The 25,194-nt window shown below is 41.7% G+C and overlaps 1 protein-coding gene across 1 annotated transcript in view; it reads left to right on the plus strand.

Moving 5' to 3' along the window:
- Positions 1 to 1,310: 1,310 nt before the first annotated feature.
- LOC149434863 (zinc finger FYVE domain-containing protein 1-like) overlaps positions 1,311 to 25,194 on the plus strand; it is a 37,812-nt gene continuing 13,928 nt past the window's right edge. Inside the window, exons 1-8 of the mRNA XM_089663294.1 lie at positions 1,311 to 1,441; positions 2,917 to 3,421; positions 6,529 to 6,746; positions 7,891 to 7,997; positions 15,668 to 15,776; positions 16,099 to 16,196; positions 18,252 to 18,369; positions 22,884 to 23,054. Coding sequence (XP_089519420.1) covers positions 1,337 to 1,441; positions 2,917 to 3,421; positions 6,529 to 6,746; positions 7,891 to 7,997; positions 15,668 to 15,776; positions 16,099 to 16,196; positions 18,252 to 18,369; positions 22,884 to 23,054 — 1,431 coding nt within the window. The 5' untranslated portion in view covers positions 1,311 to 1,336. The remainder of the gene's footprint in view (positions 1,442 to 2,916; positions 3,422 to 6,528; positions 6,747 to 7,890; positions 7,998 to 15,667; positions 15,777 to 16,098; positions 16,197 to 18,251; positions 18,370 to 22,883; positions 23,055 to 25,194) is intronic.

Below are 25,194 nucleotides of genomic sequence, written 5' to 3' on the forward strand. Positions count from 1 at the left end.
GCATAACATTGTTTTTTATTTTTATTTTTTAAATAGGTATTATATAGTGTTTTTGTGCAATAAAATTCTTTCAATTATATTTTCTTCCACAAAAGTGCATTTGAAAAACCGCTGCGCAAATACCGTGTGACAGAAACAAATTGCACTGCCCACCACTTCATTCTCTAAGGCCTCTGCTAAATATACATAATGTTTGGGGTAGGGTTGCCACCTCATCCCTTTAAACCCAAACACATATTAATTACACAGGTTCTGAGGATAATCTAATGCAAAAAAGACACTACATGAGTTTAATTATCACCTTAATCATCCACAGAACCTGTCATTAATATGTGTTCGGGTTTAAAGGGATGAGGTGGCAACCTTAGTTTGGGGGTCCTAAGCAGGGCTGTGGATTAGGGGGCACCACTTGTCCTTCTGTACAGGGCCCAGGCCAGCAGGCGGAGCCCAGGCAGCTGGGTGAATCGGATGTGGGCAGGGAGGGTGATTGGCACGGCAGGGGGGACAATTACTGGAACCGATCCCTGTATAGATCTCTCTGCAGCAGCTGGCTTCTTATCTCCCTCCCGCTGACTATCGGCTGATTATCAGCTGCTGCAAAAAGAGGCATACAGCGGATTGGTTCCAGTAATTGCATTTCCCAGTGCTGCCCAGATGCCTCTCTGTGCAGCACAGGTGCCCCTGTGTGCCCCCACCGCAGTGCTGCCAGATTCCCTCCTCTCCTATTCACCTGCAACTGCAAGCACACAATAGGATCCTCCAGGATGGGGAGTGGTGGAACGGTCCCAAAAATATGTCACATTTACCAGCCCTTTTCTTTCCTGAGTGAACACAATGAGTGATCGATCACCCACCGTATTCATTCATTACTGAAGCATAGTAAACTAGATTTTTTTTTTTGGGGGGGGGGTGCAGTCAGACTGGCTGTATGGGGCCCCATGGTTTATAACAGCAGCCCTGGTTCTCAGTAATTTTCTAGCAAAAAAATGCTGATTTGTACGTGCCCCGGGAGATGACTGGTTAATGGGGTGTAAATGTCCTGAGCTGCAATATATTACATAGTTGTTCTTGGGTTCAGGTACATTTTGAGGGAAGATGTGAAAGGATCAGGTTTATGTTTCATGCTATATTTCCCTGGGGTGTCATTGTCACCGGAGGTCGGTGTCATGTGATGGGACTGAGGCCCTGACAGGAAGACTCCTGACGTCATTGTCGTAATAAACCAAGTCACCACTAGATGGCAGTGCGGCCGCCCGGTATGTAATGTAAACATAGAAAGTGAAAGTCCGGAGTCCAATGTGTGTCCACCCTGTCCCCGGACTGTGATCCCTCCGCCATGTCCGCCGTACTTCTGGGGGACCCGCTCACCCCAAAGAGGGGCCCGACCGAGGAGGAGGAGGAGTTCAGCTTCCTGCTGGTAGATGAGGAGGAGACCCTGCAGGTAGGTGGAGTGGGGTTTACTGTGTGTGCTCTGTATACACATTCGTTATGTACGGAGTATATCGGGTGTAGTTAGAACATTGTGGTTAATTGAAAGTGAGAAGTGTGCTGCCCCTTTAAGAGCTGAATACAATGGAGGGGCAGGGAGGGATGCATGGAGGATGCACACCATTGTGTCACCTCATCCAGCACGTGACTTCCCCGAAGTCAGGACACAACAACAGACTCTGTGATCCACACAATACATGGCAGAAGATTGCGCTCTATTGCTGAACAAACTACATTCACTAAACATCATTATTCCCTGGATATAACAGGAGAGGAGATATATACTTGTATATATATATCCTAGTGCTGGGGTAGGGTTGCCACCTCATCCCTTTAAACATATTAATGATACAGGTTCTGGGGCTAATTTAATGCAGATAAGGCACTAAGTGAGTTTAATTACCACCTTAATCAGCCCCAGAACCTGTGTCATTCATATGTTTAAAGGGATGAGGTGGCAACCCTACACTGGGGTCACCCCTGGACTGCAAGGGTGAGGTGTTCATTTCAGTCCATGGGACAGGAAAAGTAGTGTTAGGGCTCATTCATTCAAGAAATCAGATCTGAGCCATCCTCTGCAGAGTATGAATCTACCTTGGATCTGCGTGCAGGCAGGCTATAGAATTGGATGCAGATGCAGCGGCTACATGGACACAGTTTCATGTCAAATCTGACATGTGGACAGGAACAGGTGCAGACTTGAATGCACAGTACCTGCGTTCAGATCCATGCTCCTGCCTGCATGTCAAATTTTGACATGTGACTGTGTCCATGCAGCTGCTGCATCTGCATCATCTTCTATGGGCTGCCTGCATGCAGATCCAAGGTGGATTCACACACAGCAGAGAATGGCTCAGATCAGAGGAGAGGTTCTTGTCACTTGTCTGAATGAGCCCTTAGGCTGTTAATGCCACACATCTGAAAAGCATTTTGCCCTGGCATTTGTCAGGAGGTGATATATATTGCCTCCTCTCTGCCTGTTTTAACTCTATAAATACCATTCCAACACATCGCAACTATTTATATTGCATGCAGTTGTGGCGAGGCCCCATTTGCTTGAATGGGTTGCATTTGATGACCACCAAACATGAAAGTGGGGATGATTTTGGCTGCAAAGCAAAGCATCATGGGTGTGCCATGTGTACAACCTCTGTTCAGCTGCCTTCGCGACCTAAGGGAAGATATATGCATTTATGTGTTATTCTGTTTTGTGAATACATCCTTTTTCAGAACAATGGTGTGCTGTTAGAGCCCTACATGAACAATAGTGCAGGACCTTTGGTTTATTAAAAATAATTCTGTAGTATAACACAAGTAGAACAAGTTTTTTTTTTTTTTTCAATTATGTGGCAATATCAAATACAATATTGGATGCTTTGAATGACATCCAATAATGTGGCTAAATAAAATCCATTTTCTTTTTTGCAGGTAAAAGATGTGGCTGACTTTATCAAGAGACTTGGATGTAGTCCACAAGAACCTGTCAAAGTTCTCAGTATTTTCGGTAATACCGGAGATGGCAAGTCACACACTCTCAACCACATGTTTTTTGGGGGTCTGGAGATCTTCAGGACCTCTCCCTCCCAGGACTCTTGCACAGTGGGGGTATGGGCTTCATACTACCCAGAATTGTCCTTGGTGCTGCTGGATACTGAAGGTCTTCTGGGGGCCACAGATAAACAGAACCAACGCCTACGTCTCCTGCTGAAGGTTCTGGCTGTGTCGGATCTAGTGCTTTATAGGACAAGGGCAGAGAGGTTACACAACGATATGTTTCAGTTTTTGGGGAACGCCTCAAAGGCTTATTTGAAGTTCTTCACTCCTGAGCTAAAGGCCTTATCTAGTCGCTGTGGGCTGGAGGTAACACTGTCCAGTCTTGGACCATCCCTCACAATTTTCCATGAGACTTCTCGGACTGATCTGCTGGGTTATGGTAAGAAGCCAGGGTCAAACCATTATTACGAAGTTGTTTAATCAAGTCTTCCGACATTTCCAAAATTAAAGATACACTTACAAAGTTAATTGAATACTGTCCATAAACTTATTTTATTTGTACTAACAGTTGAATTTCCAGGACAAGATTTTGGGGTGCTTCCTTTTTGTATTGCGAATAAGAGAACACCCAAAAGCTTGTCCTGAAAATGTAACTGTTACTACAAATAAAAAATATCAACAGTACTCAATTGTTTTGTTGCAAGTGTACTAATATGTCTGCAATCACTTTAAGCATGTGACGAAAAAAAAAAGAAACCACGAGGTACATACAGGAGGTACAACCTACCTGCTCTTGACATTTTCATCCAGGCAGAGCTGTAGTGTCCCTATCTACACTCCCTTTAATTGGAAATATGCTGAACTGAGAACACGTTTTTTTCAGAAGAAATATTCCTGAACACACACATTGCAGGCTCCTTGTTTTCTTACACGTACAGTAAGCCTGATATAGCAAATTTGTCATTCCTAAAAAGTTTCTCAGACACATACGTAAATTACATTCAAACCTGCCTAGGAAGCTTGAATTTGATCAGTGATGCTTTAAACAGAGACGTAAAAAGTCCTGTAGACCCCAGATCTCTTCATAAAGAGGACCTGTCATACTTTATTGTTATCACAAGGGATGTTTACACGGCTTGTGATATCAATAAAAGTGATTAAAAAAATTAAAAGGACAGTGTAAAAATAAAAAAAATTATAAAATAATTAAAAAAATGTTTTTTAACAGGTTCCTGCCTGGCCTATAGCCAGATGGCAGCCTGCAAAACCCCTCTCAAGCTGAGAGAGAGGTTTTCGTTAAAAAAAAAAAAAAAACGTAAAGGAATAAAAGGCATTATGACAGCTGAGACTCAGACTCTAAACTTTGGACCTGAGTGGCCCTGGTTTAATGGCATGTACCTATGAGTTATACTGCGGGTACCACCATTTGAGGGGAGATCCAGAGCTGAGTTTAAGTGGAGCCATTGGAACCAGTTGCATGCGATTCCATATGGTGTGGAATTAGTTGCTGTATAAAGCATTGAGGCCCTTAGGGGTCGCGGTGAGGAGGCATTCTGGCCACTTGTGGATATTGTTCCACCTGAGTGTCACACAAGCACTGAAAAATAATCTTTGGAGTGGAAATTGAAGCACAGATATTTGCATTTTTTGCACAAGATTTTTGCGCACATTTGCATTTTTGCACTATGATGGACTATATTGTTAGTCATTTCACTTAAGCATTGGTTGGTGTTATTAGCACCAGTCACTCTCTAGTTTTAAAGTGTGACATGTTAAGTTTCTATTTAATCGGGTTAACATTATATTTCATATTTTACAAAAAAATTGGGTTATTTATGAAAAACTGTGACATAAAAAATTGCAATGACCACCAATTTATTCTCAAGAGCCTCTGCTAAAAAAACAATATATAAAGTTTGAGGGTTCTAAGTAAATTTCTAGCAACAAAATGCTAATTTTTAACAAAAAAAAGTGTCAGAATAGGCCTGGGCCAGTCATCTCCAATGACCCAATCATTTTTGCAAACTGTCAGGAATTTTATAGATGTTTAGGTTTGGGCCATTTCATGAAACCTCATCAAGAGAACACTTATCTGCTTCTATGGTGTTGCTTCCTTGTGGCCCAAACCATGGCAGAATTTTGCTCAACAGCAACACCTCTTTGGTTCAGCCAGTGAGAGATCAACATCATTGAAGCAGGTGAGGGCATTTCAAGCAATTATCTCATTCTTTCCTGTGTAGCTGGTTCACATGTATGAGCTGGGGTTTACTGTGCTCTGAAAGGAAAACTGTGGGCCCACTCACATCTGCATGTGTGCATTACCACATGCGCTGCAACATATGCAGAACAGTGCAAATCCAGCCACAGTAATATAGTACAGCAAGCATGTGAAAGTCTAACTTAAATTTAAAGCTTGTTCAGAACCTTGCAATTATAGGAACACTCTTGAGATTTTCAGCATGATGAGATTTATTTAACTTTTCCAATGATTTCAAATTGCTTCAATGCAGTACAGTACTGGGAACAGGTTTTGTGAAAATAGCATGTTTTTCTGGTTCAGTAAATTTTTATTGAAGTTTACAGGTTTACAAAGGGCAAGTCCACATAAAAACAGAACAAGGGTACATGAAGTACAATATGGGGGGCTAAACACCCCTTTACAGGTACCAAGAAGAAAACAGCATGTTTTTATTGGTCCAAACATTTTGCCTGGTGTGAGCAATTCTAAGTCACATTTTAAGTCCGTCACAGTAATTCAAAATATTGATTATTAAACACACCATATAGTTTCCCTTTAATTGTAAAGTGTTACTAAACCCAGGACACTACATTCACTATATTTGGTCTCCCACAGTACACACTACATGAAAATGCAATTATTTTAGTAAATATAAAATGCTAAATACCTTTTTTCATCAGCAGTTAGAGCAGTCTAGTGACTTCTATCAGTGTCCAGCAGAGCACTGGTTAAAGTTTGTAGGAGGCGTTTTCATTCTGCTCTTAGAGGATGAAAAACCCCTGACCTCTGTCTGGACTGGACAGTTTTGATTGGCCCTGTGCTGATCACATGCACTCTCCCAAGAAGAAAAAAAAATGCACACTAAACTGAGCATGTGCAGAGTCTCTCCACACGATATGTCTTATCAGGAGATAAGAGGGAGACATTGGGAGAAGGGTAGAATCAGAGAAGTCAGGATCAAACCGCATTTTTAAACAATGCAGAGGATTAACTCCTTAGGTTCCACAGTGAGTATAACAAGCATGCTTCACTGCATATACAGACTGATTTTACTTTTGTGGGTTTAGTAACACTTTAAGAGTCCATGATGTGGACATGGGAGTCAGGTTGGGTACTTGAGTTGGGAACTCTGGCAGTGAGATCTCACTGCTGGAGCCTCTGAAGGCAAAGGGGGACCAGTGGGTGATTCAGCTCACAGATGTCCATACATTCTTGAAATAACAGTTTTTAGCTGGATTAGCCTTTAATCTTGTTTTGGTATAGGTTTCCCTGGCATTATGTTATCCATGTTTTCTCCTTCCCTGCAGGAAGCAAGGTCCGTGGCCAGGCAGAGACAGACTTACTAAAACGTTTCCATGATTTGGGGACTCCTCCTGAAGCCTTTAGCTCCATCCACTATGTGGGAACAAAAACTGTAGTCCCACCCACTGACTTCTCTCAATTAATGGACAGAGTGAAGAAGCTAGTTATGGATACATCCACTCGCTCATCCAGACCATTATCTCATGTTTTCACAGCCTTACAGGTATAACTTGGAAATATAGTATTTTGGCTCTCATCCCCAGGTGATTACCACTGTTTCTTTTTGTCATCAAGAGAGATGGATGCCCAAGCCTGAAGGCATCTTTTCATACTAACCATAACCCTAGCTATAACCTTCTCCCTAACATAACCTTAATACTAACCCTTCTATAAACATAACTTGTTTATTTGAATACATATCTATCTTGTGCTGGGATCTTCTGCACCAGAAGATACTGCTGTTAGATTATTTTTTTCTTTTTTATTGTAAGTGGCCACTCCTTCTCATCAGCATTCCATTGTTGAGTAGGTATTTACTGGGAAAGAATAACTGTGCATAAAACAGGCCATATACTGTTCATTTTTTTTTTTTGGTTCAGCCAGGAAGCTAAAAAAAAAAAACAAAACCAATTCCCTCATCTACACATTCGATATGGATGGGGGAATCCTCCCCTTGGTGCTATTGTATTCTGACAGTGGGGAGACTCCCACAGATCAGCATGCAGCCATTGGCTGAAGACACTGACCAAACATCTTTTTTCCAACAGGGCAGTTGAAAAAGATCTACTTCTGTTTAACTGCAGTGGCTACACACGGATCAAAATTTGACTGGTCCCTGCTAAACTGTCTGAATTTCGATCCATGTATGGCCTTCTTAAGATGCAGTGAAAACTTCCACTGCTCTTTTCCTGCATGGTCTATGCTGTCCTCATGATGTAGAAAAGAGTTATCTAGTTTGTGAATCTTAAGTGCTGGGTTTAGTTTTAACTGATATCCTCATTTGATTAAAGAGGGTGGTTGTCAATCTGTCAAAAATATATCCTGCTTTTTAGCTTTTTTTGACCTGATATAAAAAGGTTTGGGGGAAAAAAAATGACATAATTTCATAACTGTCATTTTATTTTCTTAAAGAGTTTATAATTTACAGAGTGGCAAGTCAAGCCAAGTGGTCTGTTTTAAGGTGGTCACAGAAATGTCTATTATACTGTGTATTTTTTTTCAGAAAGTTAAATTATATGCCCAATTTAACATAACTAGTTAGAACATTGCTTTTATTTCCTAACTTACACTTTCACTTTGCTTATTCCTCAGTCAGTGGAGGAGGAATATATAGGATTTAATTTTTTGTTGTTGTGTTTTCCATGCAGAGTCTAAGTGAGCGATTCTCTGGGGATATTCCAGATGATCAGGTTCACATCACCTCTTTCTTCCCCGATGAATACTTTACCTGTTCCCTGCTGTGCCTCAGTTGCAGGTAATCTAGATACTTCACAGCTCCAGATCTTTAATAGAAACTTTGTGGGCTCATTCACACTGGCACAGAGGCCCATACAGTGTGCAAGAGCCATTTGGAGCATCCTGGAGCTGCATGCGGGCAGTCTATGTTAGTAAATGGAGATGCAGTGACTGTACAGGCTCACCTGCACACCTAAATGTGACAGGCATGCAGGGATAGGTGCACAGCCCCAAACACAGACAGTGGGCATTCATGGCCGTACATTGTCCCAGCATACATGTCAGAATCAGATGTGTGGATGAGCTTGTACAGGCACTGCATTTCCATTGACTAACATGCATACAGCCCTACACTGGTCCAGATGCTGTACGGGCCTCAGGACTGTGTGAATGAACCTTAAATGGAAATTGTAATGGTTTGTGGTCAATCTCGTATACAAATCTATAAAAGTTATTACATTAATACCTCTCGGTTAACATAATTTTTGGTTTATGAATGAAACAATTGAGTACTGTCCGTGATACTTTTTTTTATATACACTAACATATAATTTTGAGGACAAGCTTTCAGGGAGTGTCCCCTTCTTCAAGGTCCAAGCAGTACTATACCATACAGTCATGGCCGAAATTGTTGGCACCCTTGATATTTTTCCTGAAAATCATGTATTTCTCACGAAACGTATTGCATTAACACATGTTTTGCTATACACATGTTTATTCCCTTTGTGTGTATTGGGACAAAACAAAAAAAGGGAGGAAAGAAAGCAAATTCGACATAATGTCACACAAACCTCCAAAAATGGGCTGGACAAAAGTATTGGCACCCTTTCACAACTGCGGATAAATAAGAATGTTACAAGCATGTGATGCTCCTGTAAACTCACCTGGGGCAAGTAACAGGTGTGGGCAATATAGAAATCACACCTGAAAGCAGATAAAAAGGAGAGACGTTCACTTAACCTTTGCATTGTGTGTCTGTCTGTGCCACACTAAGCATGGACAACAGAAAGAGGAGACGAGAACTGTCTGAGGACCTGAGAACCAAAATTGTGGCAAAATATCAACAATCTCAAGGTTACAAGTCCATCTCCAGAGAACTAGATTTGCCTTTGTCCACAGTGCGCAACATTATCAAGAAGTTTGCAACCCATGGCACTGTAGCTAATCTCCCTGGTCGTGGACGGATGAGGAAAATTGATGAAAGATTGCAACGCAGAATAGTCCGGATGGTGGATAAGCAGCCCCAAACATGTTCCAAAGACATTCAAGCTGTCCTGCAGGCTCAGGGAGCATCAGTGTCAGCGCGAACTATCCGTCGACATTTAAATGAAATGAAACGCTATGGCAGGAGACCCAGGAGGACCCCACTGCTGACACAGAGACATAAAAAAGCAAGACTACAGTTTGCCAAAATGTACTTGAGTAAGCCAAAAGCCTTCTGGGAAAACGTCTTGTGGACAGATGAGACCAAGATAGAGCTTTTCGGTAAAGCACATCATTCTACTGTTTACCGAAAACGGAATGAGGCCTACAAAGAACAAAACACAGTACCTACGGTAAAATATGGTGGAGGTTCAATGATGTTTTGGGGTTGTTTTGCTGCCTCTGGCACTGGGTGCCTTGACTGTGTGCAAGGCATCATGAAATCTGAGGATTACCAAAGGATTTTGGGTCGCACTGTAGGGCCCAGTGTCAGAAAGCTGGGTTTGCGTCCAAGATCCTGGGTCTTCCAGCAGGACAATGACCCCAAACATACGTCAAAAAGCACTCAGAAATGGATGGCAAAGAAGCGCTGGAGAGTTCTGAAGTGGCCAGCAATGAGCCCAGATCTAAATCCCATTGAACACCTGTGGAGAGATCTTAAAATTGCTGTTGGGAAAAGGTGTCCTTCCAATAAGAGAGACCTGGAGCTGTTTGCAAAGGAAGAGTGGTCCAAAATTCCGGGTGAGAGGTGTCAGAAGCTTATTGATGGTTATAGGAAGCGACTGATTTCAGTTATGTTTTCCAAAGGGTGTGCAACCAAATATTAAGTTAAGGGTGCCAATACTTTTGTCCAGCCCATTTTTGGGGTTTTGTGTGACATTATGTCATATTTGCTTTTCTGCCTCTGTTTTATATTTGTTCCAATACATACAAAGGGAATAAACATGTGTATAGCAAAACATGTGTTAATGCAATACCTTTTTTGTGTGAAATACTTGATTTTCAGGAAAAATATCAAGGGTGCCAACAATTTCGGCCATGACTGTATATAAGGGGACAAGGGCCTCTTCCCCACAACCCTGGCCGGTGGTTGTGGGGGTCTGTGGGCAGGGGGTTTATCAGAATCTGGAAGCCCCCTTTAACAAGGGGTCCCCCAGATCCCGCCCCCCCCTCCCCCCTATGTGAATGAGTATGGGGTACATGGTACCCCTACTCATTTACAAAAAACAAAAAAGTGTAGTGTGAAAAAAGACAGGACACGGTCTTTGACAAGTCTTTTATTAAAAAAAAAACTAAAAAAAATATCCCCCACAGTAGATCCAATGTCAATCACGATGCCCGCCATCACTGCCGCTGACCCAAAAAAAGAATTTAACAAAAAAAGGCTCCGCTTCCAACGATGGCTTCCAGCCTTCTGGCTGCTCCGATGGTTTGACAGTTCTTAAATATGTAAGGGGCGGGGCCACCCGGGGACATCCCCCGAGTGACCCCGCCCCATGTGACATCAACGACGTTTCGGTTTACGAATTGTTCGCTATATGAAAAGTCCTGCAGAGCGAATTAAATTCGTAAACCGAGGTATTACTATATACTGTTTTTTGTGTCTAGAGTCTTTTGGGTTTTTATTTAAAACATTTTTTTTTCCAAATAAACACAGCTGGTTTCAGACTCTGAAAAGAGGGCGATGAGTCGCTCCTCTCAGGCAGTTATTAGTGTGTATTTTACCTTGAGATGTTGAGATCAGTAACAAATAGGCATATTTCAACAAATCGGATAAGGATAGCCTGGAAAAGGGGTGGCTGAAAATAAGAGTAAAAAATAATTATATGCAATGTTTTTTGATTAAACGACCCCAAAAAAGTATTATTAATCAGGGAAATTTATAATGTCTGAGAATTCTTCGTGCCTCCACATGACAAATGTCGGTGCGGCCAACAGATTTGTGTATCTCATTAAGACAGGTAGGCCAGAGTGTCTATATAGACAGCTGCAGCGGCAGGAAGGTTTTGTATTGGAGGGGGTCCTGATGGGGATTCACAGACACTCGCTCCCCAGCTCGTGATTGACAGTAGACAATGGGTGATCCATAGCCAACAGACAGTCTGCTATTATATAAACAGCATGCAGCGCTTAAAAATATAAATATAAAAAACCCCTAATATCAGGGTTATTCTCAAGATATGTTATACCAATATCATGTTAGGTTTAGGGGTTCTACCTTTCATGCTAGCTGCTCCCTGTACACAATTCCAGCGCTCGTTTATGTATCATAATTTTAGACAGTCTGCTATTGGCAAAGATCACCACTGCTTGCTGTCAATTACAAGAAGAGAGTGGAACTAATGGGGAATTCGTTTTTTAGCTTCCCCATCAGGCTTCACCCACTGCAGCATCACTGGTTGCTAGGAGCCTGCCATCTGTGAAGCCGATAGCATCCTTAACATCCAGTGACAGAGAGAGAGTGAAGCGACAGCAAAAATGCTGCTCTGTAAAAGGTGGCGCTATTAAGAAGTGGCTTGTTTTGGTAAAAATATTGGAATAGGTAGTATGGATTTTTATAAAGGTGCAGGCTATTTTAAAGGGTCATAGTGCCAGAAAAGTGTTGGTAGTGCTGTTATTGAATTCCCCTGAATATATTTTAGTAATAACCATAATAAAAGATAAGATATACCAAACCACTATATGTTCCCTTTAAAGTGAACGTAAACCTTAACTGAGTGACATTAAGTTATTTAAAACACTGTGAGGTGAATTTAATAGAACTGAAGCAGACAGAATCTGGAACAGCTACACATGGCAACCAGTCAGCTTCTATTTTCAGCTTGTCCAGTGAAGCTTTGAAAATGATAGATAGCACAGCTGTTCCAGATTCTGTTTGCTCCAGCTTTGATAAGTTCTCCTCTGTGTACCATGACCAGTTTTTAAAATACTTTTAAAAAAATTTTTTTGTTTATTTTTTTTATTTCTTCCTACCTGCATGCTAGTGCTCAGCCCCTTCTTGTTTACATGCATGTACTCCAGTGAGAGCTGCATGGCAATGTTCAGGGCTAGCTTTCTGATGGTGACAAGAGTGGACCATGTTTGTGTAATGTGTGTTGAAATTGGAAGTCTGTGTGACATAGTGACATGATGACAATAAAGGAGCACAGTTGGGAGGTGGAGCATTGTCACCTTTATAACAGGAAGTGCACAAACAAAGACCTTCATGGCAGAATTAGCAGGTATTAATTTAATGAAAGCTGAAAATTTATAAGGATAGAAAATGACTTAAAATGCAATTAATATTTTAAAGCCTATATGAGATATTAGTGATTTCGGTTTATGTATATTTTTAATAACTTTGTCTAAGTTCATTCAAGTCTTGGGGTGCTCTTATGTAACACAGATTAAAATTTAATGGTGGAAATCATTACCTAGACCAGAGCATTCAAGGGCCTGCATTGCTCTGTGTAAGGTAGACCAGAGAAGGGTTATTCATACAAAATGCCTCTGACAAATGGATAATATGGTTGTCAGATAAGTCTTAGATAATCTTTAGTTATATTTGTTATACAGCTTATCTATGGCAGATTAAAGTAAATAAGCAGCATTCAAGATTATTTTTATGTGTGATTTGGCAAGGTCAAGAAAGGATTGAGATGAGATGGCAGCATGAAAGCAATTTAGCTACATCAGACCATAGATATGGATGCATTAATAAAGCTTTACTTCTCTTACTGGGAAACAAATGAATCAGACATCATTGGAGTAGGTTTGTACAACACTTTCACACTGAGGTTGCACTAGGTGGAGAGCGCATGACTGTTGCATAGAGCATACCTTCTGTTTGTGTATAATTTGGGGTTATGTAAGGCACCATATCCTGAAATCCTTGGAAGTCATCGAGCAAGGAAGATATGGACTTTTAAAGTACTACACAGGCATGAAATTAAATAATAAAAAGCATTTTATTTGTTATTCTGTTAAAATAACAATTTTACAATAAAAAAGAATCCCTGTATAAAATTAGGGGATATCTCTGTATGTCTTGGACATTACATCAATAAATGTCTACCCAATTATCACTGCCCACCTACCTCATATCCACTTAAATATTCATGGAGTCATAAACATGTATCAGCCTATTCTGATGCTGAGCAGGAGATGGCTTGACTCCGTGTTCTTCACAATCAGTATAGAGCTGCTTCATCAGGAGTGTCATTGGAGGTAATGTCTAAGACAGATGAAACAAACAATAAGAACATACACATACAAAGTGTACTTAAAGATCTTACATTTACATTTATATCCTTTAAAATATAACATGTACGTATATTTTGGATGTCTATCCAACAAACCCAACAACATTTGCACAGCTAGAATCACCCCAGAAAGTAAAGGCAGATGTAGGGACACTCACCAGACCATCAATAGGTATGGTAGATTAGGACTATAATAATAGATATGTGAGGTTTTTAATATGTTTGGGCAGGACACACTTAACAATCAGTTATTAAACTGTAGAGCAAAGGAAATCATAATATTACTACCTTAAGAGGACAGTGGCCCACTGAAGGCATGTATTACAAGTCTATACTTGGATTTAACCCTGAACCCCTAGGAAAAAAACTCCTAACATAGGACAGTAGCTGCAAGAGGAAAATGCAGCTTAAGCATGTTAACTAACCCCATAACTCTTTACCACTATATACATTATTATTTTGTTTGGTGAGAGTCCAGCTATTTTAGTGACCCAACCTCAATTTGGAAGCTAAGAGCAGGCATCCCATTATTTGCTCTAATAATACATCATTGCATATACCTTAGGAACATAAACAGCAATATCACCTTAATTTCATCACCTTTACGTTCATTGTATGCATGATATGCTAAGGATCCCTTTATTGCTCTGTAATCATACAAATTATGTCCAAGAATATATTATCATAGAGTCAGGTCAGATTATTTAATTGGACCAAAGACAGAGACAGTAATTAGCCATACATCATTGCTGTACCTAAACTCATACTGCCAACAAGATGATGAAAGAAGGTCTGCATACCACACAGGAAAGCCAGCCAGCAAACATATATCAAATGCTGTTCTTAGCACATGGTGTTTGTGATGAAGGCAATTACCAAAAAACAGTACTATTAGTTTTATCACCTCTGTAAACAAATAAGCATTACTTATCATAATGATGCGTCTCTCTGCACTTCCAAATCACAAACACGCTCCAACCTAGTAACCTAGTAGTAACCTAGTACCTAGTATGCCAATATACAGTGGTCACTACTCTCCTATTGGAATCCCCAGATGGAAGGCCCTCCACCTCGCTAAAACCTCACCCCCCTCTTCCCTTGTGTGCCTTCCATATGTGCACTTTTGAGCACTCATGTCACAGAATAACTCAGCCTTCCTTAATCCTACATTGGATACTTATGCACGACTCTTTTTCTCAGTATGTTAGTATTTTCATGCAGTAAGTACTGTATGTCCTGTTTGCCCATGACTAATGGCCATTAGAAACATTTTTTTTATGCTAGGTAAAGTACATCTAAAACCAGTCAATAAAATCACTAATAAGTATTAATGTCATTTCAGAAGTTGTTTTCAGTCTTTTCAGTTTTGCAGCTTTTATTAAAATAATACTTGGTGATCCTGGACTAACTTATTCAGGTGCTTCCTTTCTCCAGCTGTGCTCCTCTGTTGCCACCCTGTCACATGTTCCCTGATGGATCCTACAAGTGGCCATTCTGACACAATTTAAAGTTATTCTGAAGTCAGAATATAAAGTGCAAAAATCTTGTGAGCTGCTCTGTCAAATAGTGAGATTGCGAATCACTCACATCATGCAAATTCCCATACAAAATGCGTTATATAACATTAAATATCAATCAAGTGCTGCGCTTCACTGCTGGTTTAAAATAAAAACAATCAGCATAAACATCTCTAAATCAGTGTCCATGCATTGGCTTTCTCTATGGTTATTTGTCTCCAGAAATGCTTGAATAACAAATACTGCAATTATACACTGCAAGCCGATGTGTGTACTCCTCCACCGGATGTGCTCTCACCTGCTGTATATGACCAAACCGCTAAGTGAGGTCATATATAGCATGTGTCCCTTATGTGGACTGATATGAGATGTCCAATGAGCATGAGTCTCCTCCACTGTCCTAGCTGTCCTCCTCCATCAGATCAACGCCAAAAAGAGATAGTGCTGCATCCTTACAAAACATTTATTGATGAAACAATATCCAGTATTCTACTCACATGTATGATGCATAATATTACGTCTTACGAAGTAACTTCCATAGGGCATTGCTACCAGTATGGATCCTCCAACCGCTCCATGGACTCTGAATTAGAGATGTTTATGTTGATTTTTGTTGAGTCGTAAAATGTCAGCCACCCCTTTATGCAGCATGAATTTGGAGCAGCAGTATTCCGTGTCATTCAGTACATAAGTCTGTGTTTTGTAAACAATTTATTTAAAACCCACAGGACACGCTGCAAGAACAGGATGAATCATATGAAGGATGGAGTCCCTCACCAGGCAGATGGTTTGTGCCAGTTTGCCCATGAATATAATAATAAAGTTCTGATCTGTAAGGTAAGTGTCGCATTACTCAAATACTTTCCTTTCTGCTCTGTTTGATGGCTGTTAAATCAACAGGAAGAAAGGAATTAATGGAGATACCAGTAACAATAAAAATGTCTGCTTTTGCTACAATGGTAGAAACAGCTTTAGGCCTCCTTTGCTGGGTAGCATAGTTGAATGGTGCAGAATTTTGTCTTATGCTCTCGAAGCCAGATTACTGAATGACAAAATCTAATTCTTAATTTTTTATGGTAAAAAGGGAAATAGATACTTTAGTTATTCAAGTGGTTCATTCCATCCAAGGCGTAAATAAATATTGCTTCTTTTTCAATAGAGATGTTATGAGGGTGGAAGAGAGTTGACTGTAATCCCTAAAACTGTGGCGTCTTCAGACAGTCCTTTGATGGGCCTAGCGAAATTTGCTTGGTCTGGGTAAGTTGTAATTTGTTTGATCTTCATTTAATGTACTGTTATACAGATGATATCACAACATAAAGGTGAATACTAACAGTTTGCCTTTATATACGTTAAGAAAGTTTACATGTTCATTGCTATTGGGATCAGTCTACAGTAATATGCAGAAATCTCCAAAATGCTCACAAATTTTTCCCACTGGGAAATGTGGATACCAAAAATGTCTGCATACACAGACTCTTTAGTTCCGCTGTTTAAAGTGGAACTGAAGCCATCAATTTAACAGTTTCCTGAAACAATTACATTCATATTTTATGCCTGGCTAACTGGTGGAAGCAGAGAATTGCTGCAGTAGGCGCCCCTGCTATCCCACCTGTCCCTTTTCCTCTTTTTTTCTGCTGCAGGGCACCTCTGTATGCTCCCCCCAATCCCCCTGCAGCACTGCTGGCTTTCCTTCTCCTTTTTCCCCCCAGCTGCAGCGGGGGATATTTTAGGATGAAAAGCAGGGAAAGAGGTTGGGAAGTATGTCATTTATCGTTCCATTCCTTTTCTGAATGAACACAGTGAGTGAACGGTACCGATCACTCACCACGTTCAATCATACCTGAAGCATAGTAAACTGTGCTTACTGTGCTTCAGTTTGTGAATGAACAGGAAGCCGCTCAGCACAGAGTGCTTCACATTCATTCACTGTCCAGTGCAGCTGGGGCTGCAGAGAAAGGAACTGGGGAATCTCTGTCTCCAGTCCTTTTCTCTGTCTCAGAAAACATCACATGTCTGTTTTGACCCCTGATATTTCTGTCAGGGCTCCCGGGTAAGACCAGAGGTGTGTGACTGACACAGGGAAACGCAGACTTCAGATATGTTATAAACAATGTAATTTATTAACACTAACAATACAAACATAAACGCAGGGCAATACTAAAACATAACACAGTGCAAACAAACCAAACCAAACCACCCACAGATAACAGTGCATGCAAGCGTCGTCAGGCAGGCCGGGTCAATATCAATCGGGCAGGTAGGTACAGGGGGAGCAAGCGGAGAATGGTCGGGGTCACAGGCCTGGTTCAGCAGGTAGCGGGCAGCGTGGTACAGAGGGTCAGGCAGAGGGATGGTCAGGGTCACAAGCCAGGGATCAGAACAGGAGAAGTCAGCAGAGGTCAGAATCAAGCAGGGTCAGCAACAAGACAGGAACAGGAACGCAGGTTTACAAGATACAGGGCCCAGGAAAAACACACCAAGGCAGAGTCTGCAGGTCTGAATGTCCCTTAAATACACCAGTATAATTAGTTCCAGGTGTTTGACTGGCTGCAAGGTTGAGTCTCTGATTGCTGGGAGCACCCACTGGCCAGCCCTGGTACTGCAGCTCATAAGGCAGGTGAGTCCCACTATTGCTGGCCAGTCCATTCCTGACAATTTCACTAAACCCCCAAAAGTGCTCCTAAAAAATGTTTTTGTTAATAATGCAAAAATAAATAATGAAAAAATAAAATAATAAAAGTAAAATACTACTGACATCATATTCTACTGATACCGTCCTCTGCCCTACTGAAAATGTCCACTGCTGTTCTGACTGACACCATCCACTGTCTTACTGACACCAAGCTCTGCCCTACTGACGCAACCACTGCCTTATTGACAACGTCCACTGCTCTATTGACACCATCCTCTGCCCTACTAACACCAACCTGTCCACTGCTCTACTAACTGACACTGTCCAATTTTAAGGTAGGCTAAGTTTATAGTTTTACAGTGACATTTGTTTTCTTATACAATCTTCTTACTTTTCCTTACTATTTAATTAGGCCTTGCTAGTTCATTTCTGCTTTAAAAAAGGGCATCAAACCCCAGTGATCTTTAAACTCTTTCATGTTGTTCAGCTTTATCTCCACCACTCAAAGGTTGCCTACTCCTGGTGTAAACTGATCTGTGATTAGAAATGATGGGTCTTTGGGTCTCATTTCATTTGCTAAGCTGCTACGTAAAGCCCATGATGTTAAAACTGAAAATCATATTTCAAAATTTGACAAATATAGTGAGATTCAGAACTTCTGTGTTTCTCAACTGCAGCTATGTCTTGGAATGTCGTGTTTGTGGGATTATCTATCGTAGCCGGCAGTACTGGTATGGAAATAGAGACCCGGATGGATCTGTTGTACGACAAGAAGTTAGGCACGTCTGGTCAGAGGTAAATAGATGTTATCCTATTTTGTTAGGCTGTATATTAGAGTAGGGTGATGATTTGTGGTTAGTAAGCAACTCTATGTGTGTGCATGAACCATTATTACTTCCTGAACATCCAGCAGCAGCTAGTCTGCTTACCTAACACTGGATTAGCCTGGTTCTGTTCTGCATCTACACACCACAGCCATTAAAGTTAATATTCTTTATATATAAGATAGTGTGAAAATTTGTTATTCTTCTTGAATAAAACTGTCTAAGAGCCTATTTATAAATCTTATACGTGCACTAAATATGCCTTCTATTATTTTAGCTGTGTTACATAAATTACCTTTTTATACAACAATTTTTGCCTGACCATTCAATTATATAATTCTCTTCTTACAGTATACAAAGGCAACTTGTGGTTTTCAGAAAGTACCAAAAAGCTGGAAGTAAATAATTGCTAGTAAAAGTAACTGTAGACACCATGGTGATTGTTTAATCTGAAAAAGTTTGGCTTTGATGTAGTGATTATCACATTTATGTGTTGCAGCAGAAGCCCCAGCAATTTTTGGGGGGCTATTAACAGAAATATGAGGCTGAAGTTTGTTTTCACGCAATTTTAATTGTTTCCCTGAGATATGTCTAGCACTGTCCCCATTTACCTGATGCTTTCTAGTTTGATCATGTCTTTGGTCAGAGTAAAGGTGACAGTTGTACAGATGTGGTTGTTGAAGCCTTTAAGAAAGTAAAAGGCTTCTCCTGAATGGTACAGTAGCTCTGAATCTGACTCAATATTGTTCAGAGAGCAGGATGGGAAGTCTCTGTCCTCCTGCCGGAGCATAGCACTGTATAATGTATGGAGCTGATGCTACATACAGTCTATACAGTGCTGACAGCAAGCTAACCTGTTAGTGAAGCAAATAGTTCATGTGGACCAGCTTAGTCCAAACTAATTATTTTAAGTTCATTTAAGCCTGGAATAGGGCTCTAAGGCAGAACCAAACCCTCCTATCCTTTACAGCCAAGGAAGCTACCATCATACTTATGTAGTCCTGTTAATTTATACAGCACTTTAAATACATACATTCACATCAGTCCCTGCCCTCAAGGAGCTTACAATCTAAGGTCCCTAACTCACATTCTTACATACACATATTAGGGCCAATTTAGACAATTAACCTACCACCAGCATATCTTTGGAGTGTGAGAGGGAAATCCAGTACGCAGAGGAAACCCACACAGGCACAGGGAGAACATGCAAAACTCCATGCAGGTAGTGCCAGGGTTGGAATTCGAACTGATAACCCCAGTGTTATTAGGCAGAAGTGCTAAACACTGTTTGAGCTGCAGTTGATTGGTGCTGCTCATGTGATTTATTATGACACCAGCCATTTGATGTCTTGACAGTTCAGTTGAGAAAATAAGCAACTGTAACTGATATCATTCATGGCATGCCTTGAATGCAGTTGTTTTGGGAAACCGTTAAATTGATGGTTTTAGTTATGCTTTAACCTCTTGCCGACCGCGCATAGCCGAATGACGGCTTCACCGCGGCCGGCCAGTTCTGAGTGGACGTCATATGACGTCCTCCCAGAACGCGCTCTCCTGCGCGCCCCAGGGGGCGCGCACCCGGCGATCTCCGTGATCGCTGTGTCCTACGGACACAGCTGATCACGTGATGTGGTGAAAGGCCGATCCCACCGGCCTTTTACCACGTGATCAGCGGTGTCCAATGACACGCTGATCACAGGGAAATGCAAGTGCCGGTTCTCGGCTGCACTTTCCTCACGCTGTCAGATCGTGAGGAAAGTACTGCCGAGAACCGGCAGTTGTCAGAGCGGGGATCGGCACCGATCATCAGGGCACTGATGATCAGTGCCCTGATGATCGGTGCCCAGCAGTGACACCCGCAAGTTCCGCCCAGCAGTGCGCCCACTAGCCCCGCCCACCCGTTCCCAGCAGTGCCCCCACCTGTGCCCAGCAGTGCCCCCACCTGTGCCCAGCAGTGCACCCACCTGTGCCACTCTGCAGTGCCACCTACCTGTGCCCAGAAGTGCCACCTACATGTGCCCAGCAGTGCCACCCACCTGTGCCCACCCACCTGTGCCCACCAGTGCCACCCACCTGTGCCCACCAGTGCCACCCACCTGTGCCCACCCACCAGTGCTGCCCACCAGTGCCACCCACCAGTGCAGCCCAGCAGTGCTGCCAGTCAGTGCCACCAGTCAGTGCCCAGGGGTTGTGCCAGTCAGTGCCGCCAGTCAGTGCCCAGAAGTGATGCCAGTCAGTGCCGTCTATCAGTACCCATCATCAGTGTCACCTATCAGTGCCGCCTATCAGTGCTGCATATCAGTGTCGCCTATCCGTGACCCCTAATTAGTGCTGTCTATCAGTGCCGCCTATCCGTGCCACCTCATTAGTACTGCCTATCAGTGCCCTTTAGTGCTGCCTATCAGTGCCCATCAGTGCCGCCTATCAGTGCCCATCAGTGCCGCCTCATCAACGCAAATCAGTGAAGGAGAAAAAATACCTGTTTGAAAAATTTTATAAAAGATACAAATAAACTTTTTTTTTTTTTTCAAATTTTTTGCACTTTTTTTAATTTATAGCGCAAAAAGTAAAGCGCCCAGTGGCGATTAAATACCACCAAAAGAAAGCTCTATTTGTGAGAAAAAAACAATCAAAATTTCATATGGGTACAATGTTGCATGACCGCGCAATTGTCAATCAAAGTGCGGCAGCGCTGAAAGCTGAAAATTGGCCTGGTAAATAAGGGGGTATAAGTGCCTGGTAGGCAAGTGGTTAAACAAAAAAACAAAGTGTTTGTGTATGCAGACTTTTAAGGTATCCACTCTTCCCAGTGGGAAACATTTGTGAGCATTTTGAAGATCCCTGTATATTGTATGTAGACAGATTCCCTTAGCAATGAACATCTAAAATGTATTAAAGTATATATGTAAAGGCAGAACTTTTTTGTATTAGAGTAAGGAAGGACTAAACCCTCTTCCAAGTTTTTATTGCTCTCTGTGTCCTACTGCATAATTTTACCTTCTATTTGTCCTGACCCCTGTCACCAAGAGAGAAAGTAGAAGGTAATGCAAATGCTAGCATTGTAATGAGAGCAAGAGGTAAGGAGTAGTCTTCCAATCATTTTAGGGAGATTGTGCTGTGGATCTTTGGTGCAGCTCCAGGTCAGCATGTGAAGGGAAATCTCCCCAGCAAGACAAAGGCATAAAAAAACAGATAGAGGTTTTAACCCATCCCTGTTTTATGTAAAACTAAAAAAAATTTGTTTTGGCTTTAAATATACTAGAATATTTCCAAAACCTGTGCTTACTTAAAAATAATATATGGGACGAGCACTATTTATACATTCTAGTTTAGGAACACAGCTTGCCTGATAGGAAATATGTCCTGCCTACAAATATGTCCTGCCTACAGTTGAACATTAAGAAAAAAAGTAGCACATAGGCTATACCACTGAACTAGGCAGTGACAGTTCAGCTATAGTTTAGGAGGTTGAACTCTGTAGATCATTTGTATTTCACCACCCTGTCTTACAGTGTCAGATTTTACAGAAAAGAGGAGTTGGTTACTGGGTATATGTAAACCCTCACATATACCCAGTGAAGTGACTGGCTTCAGATATTACACAGAGATTAAACAAATCCTCCTTTGTACCTAATATCTACAGCCATCTTTCCCTTACATCCAGTCAGTGCAAAATTTATAAAGCTTGTCTGAAAGTTCAGAAAAAGGGGGCGGAGAGTTGAAATTACACTGAAATTACACACTGCAGAACTCAGTGAGGGAAGCTCTGAGAGCTGATTGGAGGGAAGAGACACCCCCCCCTCCCCCTCCTCTACACAGCTCACAGGAGATTGTCAATCTGCTGGAGGTACTTCCCCTGTGACCATGTTTCTCTTTTTGTCAGGAAGACCTTTCAGACGTGATTCATGCTGATAGCAGAGGAACAAAGTAGCAGACAGAAATTACACTTAATGCTCTAGAAAGAGACAAGTACACACTATAAAGGGATATGCTTTGTTCATATTTCATATCTGAGGTTTACAACCACTTTAAGGCTTACATTGTAATTTAATACCATTTAAAGCTAAAAACTCTGAGTAAGGCTATAAGCTCTTAGCTATTACCTGTCATGTCCAGATAAGCCTGCTATGTGGCTGCCTGAAATCACATTTGCTTTGCAATGGAGGCCACAAAGCATAAGTTCTGTCTGCTGATGGTTTTAAGCCCTGTCCACTCTTGTTTGCTAGTTGGACACTCCAGGTGAGCAATACGTTGTAGGCTAAGATGCCAAGGCCTTCTTGTAAGGTGAAAGCAACTCAGATGGGGCACAGATGAGACATTTTCTGAATAATTATAGCTGTCTGATGGTGCAGGCTTTTAGCCAGGATGTTTGCTTTCAGAGCATCAGAGTAGAGAAAAGATTCAGATTCATTAGACCAGCATCAGACTTCTGGCTGAGTCAGAGTATACTGTGTATTAGTCCTGTAAATATGTTTTCTGTTACAGACTGATTCTTACTCACTGGACCAACACAATGCAGCACAGCGTGTGCTTGATGGAGTAAACTTGGTCTTCCAATCTGTGAATGAGTACAGCGCCGGGCCCACCAACGTGGTCACCACATGGCTGATAGATAATGTGGCTCCCAACTATTGGCGACCAAATGCTGAGATTACTGTAAGTTTTTTTCCTTTCCTGGAGTGGACACCTTTTATCTATGCTGGTTATTTAAGCAATATTTAAATTAAAAGGCTAGCTTTCAAGCTCCAATTTCAGAAAACATCAGCCCTTATTTAATAAAGCAAGTCTGCACTTTGCCAATGCAGGATAAAGCAACAGTTTCCCCCTTCCCCAGCAGCACATTTTCACCTTTCTTTTACTTTCCTGCCTCTCTGTTCAGCTGCCAGGAACTGTTAAAACAACTTGTTCTTCCTGGAATGAATGAATATGTGACTCACTTTATGTGGCGGTGATGGTGTTTGGTGATTGACCCAGTGCTCTTACATGGAGGCTGAAAGAGTCCCAGCCCTGGGTAACCCCTGACTGGAGTGATTTGGGGCTTATACATGGCTTCTTTCCTCACTTCTGCTAGCAAAACAGAGCATTTGACAAGTGAAGAACAATATGTGTTGCTGAGCAAGAGGGTTCCAAAATGAATCTGTTCCTTTGCAATGCATGGGCAAACACATATTCCTTTTAAAGTGTCTAATGTATAAAAAAAGACTGTCAGGAGCAGCCAATCAGAATTTTGCTTTAGGGACATAACATGTTTAATCTTTTATGGAAAATGCAGCCAGTTCTTCTTTTAGAAACTTGCATAAATAAGAATATTGTCTGTCTTGTTTTCAGAGGACTGTTGGTCAGCTGTGAAGTCTGGCAGTGGTGGAAGGGTTATGTTATCACATCTTACATTGTCTGCTTAATACCTTTTGGAGTAATTTATGAAAGTAATTGGATATAAGAATTTTTTTGGCAGTCAGACAACATCCATCAAGCTACAGTAAACTGGTTTCTAATGCAGCCCATAGACGGGGCGAAAACCGGCTGTTTTTAAAAAAAAAACAAAAACGATACATCGGTCGTTCAATCGGCTGACGTTACCACCAGCGGTAAAAAAAATCAGCCGATTTTCATCCCGTCTACGGCCGGCAAATATACAGCAAGGAACAGAAGTATTTGAACACCCTGCGATTTTGCAAGTTCTCCCACTTAAAAATTATGGAGGGGTCTGAAATTCACATTGTAGGTGCATTCCCACTCTGAGAGACAGAATTAAAAAACAAAATTCAGGAAATCACATTGTATGATTTTTAAAGAATTTATTTGTCTTGCACTGCTGAACATAAGTATTTGAACACCTGAGAAAATCAGTGTTAATATTTGGTACAGAAGCCTTTGTTTGCAATTACAGAGGTCAAATGTTTCCTGTAGTTCTTGACCAGGTTTGCACACATTGCAACAGGGATTTTGGCCCACTCCTCCACACAGATATCCTCTAGATCTGTCAGGTTTCAGGGCTGTCGCTGAGCAACACGGAATTTCAGCTCCCTCCAAAGATGTTCTATTGGATTTAGGTCTGGAGACTGGCTAGGCCACTCCAGAACCTTGATATGCTTCTTATGGAGCCACTCCTTGGTTATCCTGGCTCTGTGCTTTGGATCGTTGTCATGTTGGAAGACCCAGCCACGACCCATCTTCAATGCTCTGACTGAGGGAAGGAGGTTGTTGCTCAAAATCTCACAATAAATGGCCCCATTCATCCTCTCCTTAATACAGTACAGTCGTCCTGTCCCCTTCGCAGAAAAGCACCCCCAAAGCATGATGTTACCACCCCCATGCTTCAGAGTAGGGATGGTGTTCTTGGGATGCAACTCATCCTTCTTTTTCCTCCAAACACAATGAGTGAAGTTTAGACCAAAAAGTTCTACTTTGGTCTCATCTGACCACATGACTTTCTCCCATGCCTCCTCTGGATCATCCAGATGGTCATTGGCAAACTTCAGACGGGCCTGGACATGTGATGACTTGAGCAGGGGAACCTTCCGTGCAATGCATGATTTGAAACCATGACAGCGTAGTGTTCTACCAACAGTGATCTTTGAAACTGTGGTCCCAGCTCTCTTCATGTCATTGACCAGCTCCTCCCTTGTAGTTCTGGGCTGATTCCTCACCTTTCTTATCATCAGTAATTCCCCACGAGGTGAGATCTTGCATGGAGCCCCAGTCCGAGGGAGACTGACAGTCGTATTTATCCTCTTCCATTTTCTAACAATTGCTCCAACAGTTGATCTATTTTCACCAAGCTGCTTGCTAATTG

Source organism: Staurois parvus, unplaced genomic scaffold, assembly GCF_062004578.1.
Source record: "Staurois parvus isolate SC_StPar_1 unplaced genomic scaffold, SC_StPar_1.0 ptg001650l, whole genome shotgun sequence".
Classification (NCBI taxonomy): Eukaryota; Metazoa; Chordata; class Amphibia; order Anura; family Ranidae; genus Staurois; species Staurois parvus.